The sequence below is a fragment of the Octopus bimaculoides genome, chromosome 1 (assembly GCF_001194135.2).
Source record: "Octopus bimaculoides isolate UCB-OBI-ISO-001 chromosome 1, ASM119413v2, whole genome shotgun sequence".
NCBI classification, from domain to species: domain Eukaryota; kingdom Metazoa; phylum Mollusca; class Cephalopoda; order Octopoda; family Octopodidae; genus Octopus; species Octopus bimaculoides.
Window position 1 is genome coordinate 95,738,165 of NC_068981.1, and position 2,976 is coordinate 95,741,140.

General features: G+C 33.7%; 1 protein-coding gene across 2 annotated transcripts in view; it reads left to right on the forward strand.

The window, feature by feature from the left end:
• LOC106876022 (dynein axonemal heavy chain 10) overlaps positions 1-2,976 on the forward strand; it is a 187,264-nt gene that overhangs the window by 31,097 nt on the left and 153,191 nt on the right. For both annotated transcript variants that reach the window (XM_052968399.1, XM_014924396.2), the window contains exons 14-15: positions 721-861; positions 2,623-2,811. In XM_052968399.1, the coding sequence (XP_052824359.1) occupies positions 721-861; positions 2,623-2,811 (330 nt within the window). The remainder of the gene's footprint in view (positions 1-720; positions 862-2,622; positions 2,812-2,976) is intronic.

Genomic DNA, 2,976 nt, shown 5'->3' on the forward strand with positions numbered 1-2,976 from the left:
TATATATACATATATACGATGGGCTTCTTTCAGTTTCCGTCTACCAAATCCACTCACAAGGCTTTGGTCGGCCTGAGGCTATAGTAGAAGACACTTGCCCAAGGTGCCATGCAGTGGGACTGAACCCGGAACCATGTGGTTGGTAAGTAAGCTACTTACCACACAGCCACTCCTGCGCCTATATGTATTTAGTAAAATTATCATATTAAACTAAGAATTAGCTATGCAACATGGCTAAACCAGTTTGTGTTTGGCAAATGGAATAGTTACTTTGGGATTAGACTACTACAAAGATTAAAAATTGACATCTCTATTTGAGTATACCTGTGAACAAAAAAAGGAAGAAACTATTCCTCTTATATCTCAAGATCATAAATGTTACAACCATTCATCTCCTTTCTCTATAAATCTATAGCATTCTGCATCCTTCAAAGGTTTTCTTTATTATTAATATGTGTTAAAGGGTGGTGAGGTGGCTGAATGATTAGAACATAAGAAAAAGTGCTTTGCAGTTTTTGTTTTAGCTGTTTGCATTTTGGGTTCAAATCTTGCCATGGTCAGTTTCTCCTTTCATCACTCTAAGTTTGATAAAATAATGCAATACCCAATTACTGGGGTCAATGATATCAATTAAACACTTCCCTCAAAATTGCTGACCTTGTGCATTAATTGGAAATCACTATCTTATGTGTTTGTATATATTTTATTGTTTCATTGCAGAGCTTGACAAAGTTTGAGTCTTTGGTAAACCAGATACAAAAGAATGCACGAGATATTTGTCAACGTTTAGTAGTTATTGAGAATGTTAACTTGTTTAAGACACTAATGACAAATCAGTTTGAAACACTACCAACTTGTAAGGTATAGTTACACACATATATATATATATATATAATATTGCCATTTTATTAAGTTTCTTGAAAGGCTGTGTCTAGGAGCCTGAATTTATATGAAAAGAATTGGCTTAAGATGTTGAAATTTAGGTCAGTTATGTTTGTTACTGACAATGCTGCTGAGGAAAAAAGATTTTAGAAATGCTTTCTTGGCCAGAAGAAATAAAATTTACAAAACCTCCAACTTTTTTGTAAAAAACCTGATGGTCATGCGGTCTATACTATTTAAAAGGACCATCTGTTCCATGAGAAAGCTTGGCCAAGCAGTTGAATAAGGCTTCTAAGGGACTTCAAATGACTATGGTATTACTTGGATAAATACTTTACAATGAGATTTTAAAAAATGACCATGAACAAATGCATACTAGATATATTATAGCAAGGATGAAAATGAGAAAGATGAAATGACAACAAACTAATATTGTATCAGGTCATCCCATAAGTTCTGTCCGAATTTTGAATAAAGAAAACAAGTGATCAAATGTTATATTTAATTGATATTTAATCATCAATGTACTTTCCCTGATTATCTATGACTTCCTTCCATCTATTTACAAGCTTTTTAATCCCATCAATGTAAAACTTTTGGTTTCAAAGAGAACAACTCTGAGATGTCAGTTTCGACCTCCTCCTGGCTTGCGAAAGTTATGTCCCCCAAATGATTCTGTAAACTATGAAACAAATGGTAGTCTGAAGGAGCAAGGTCAGGAGAATAAGGTGGATGAGGAATCTTTTCCCAACCAAGCTCTTCGATCTTCTGTGATGTGATCTTTTCAGTGTGGGGTCACGCATTGTCCTGATGAAACATCACTCTTTTTTGATTCACTAAAGCGGGTCTTTTTTTCTTCAAAGCTTGGTTCAAATGCTCTAATTGTTAACAGTAGACTTCAGCATTGATTGTTGCATTAGGTGGTAACAATTCAAAGTGAATTATTCCTTTGCAATACCACCAAATAGATAGAAGAACCTTTTACCCATGAAGTTCTCTTCTTGGTTGTAGTTGAGATTTTTCCCTTTTACCAAGCTACTGTTTACGATGTTTAACATTTCGATAGAAGATCCATTTTTCATCACCAGTCACAAGTCTATCCAAAAAGGGTGAAATGAGTTCACGAGAATGGAGAGAAGAGCAGATATCAACTTGGGATTTGCGGTTGCTTTCAGACAATTCATGAGGCACCCATTTTCCAAGTTTAGGAACCTTTCCAAGTTGTTGAAGATGACAATGAACAGTTGTATGGTTTGAACTAAGCTTTATTGCCAATTCTTCAACTGATAATGCAGGATTTTCTTCAAGTAATGCCTCAAGAAGCTTATCATCAAACTCAACTGGATGTCCTGTTCGATCTTCATCTTCAAGGCTGAAATCTTCACTTCTGAATTTTGCAAACCATCTTTTGCAAGTTTTTTCATTCAAGCATTCTTTCCCATAAACTGAGTGTATGTTTTGAGTCGCTTCGGCTTCAGAGTTTCCTTTTTTGTACTCATAAAGCATTATGCACCTCAAATGCTCTTTGGATACTTTCATGTTAGAAAGGGTTTTAATCAAAGAAATTTTAATTCTATTATTCTGTAAAATAATATTCAATTAGTTTAAATGTACACAAATGCATAAAAATAATTTTTATTCCATTAGATATTGTAAAATACAATTAAATTTCTGAAACCATTATTATTATTGTTGTCATTGTTATTATTATTGTTATTATTATTTAAAATTTTCAACTAGGAATATTTTGAATATATTGGGAAAGAAACAAATAAAGATTTAGAAGTGTTAGTTCGCAAATACAAAGCCATTGGACCTTTGATAACCAAGATAGAAGGAATGCTGGTCCAAAGTAACACTGGGAAATCTCCCAAACTACATCAGTATTATAAATACTGGGAGAGAAGAGTCTGTGAATCAATATTAAAGGTAGGTGCAGCTTGCTTTATAAATTGTCCAGTTTATACATTATTCTGTTACTTTGTTCTACCAACTTTTGTTTTATTTTATCAAAAATGATAATTGTCTTCATACATATCGAGATTTAGCTTTATGAAACACCATGACCACCTCCTCCTCCTCCTCCTCCTCCTC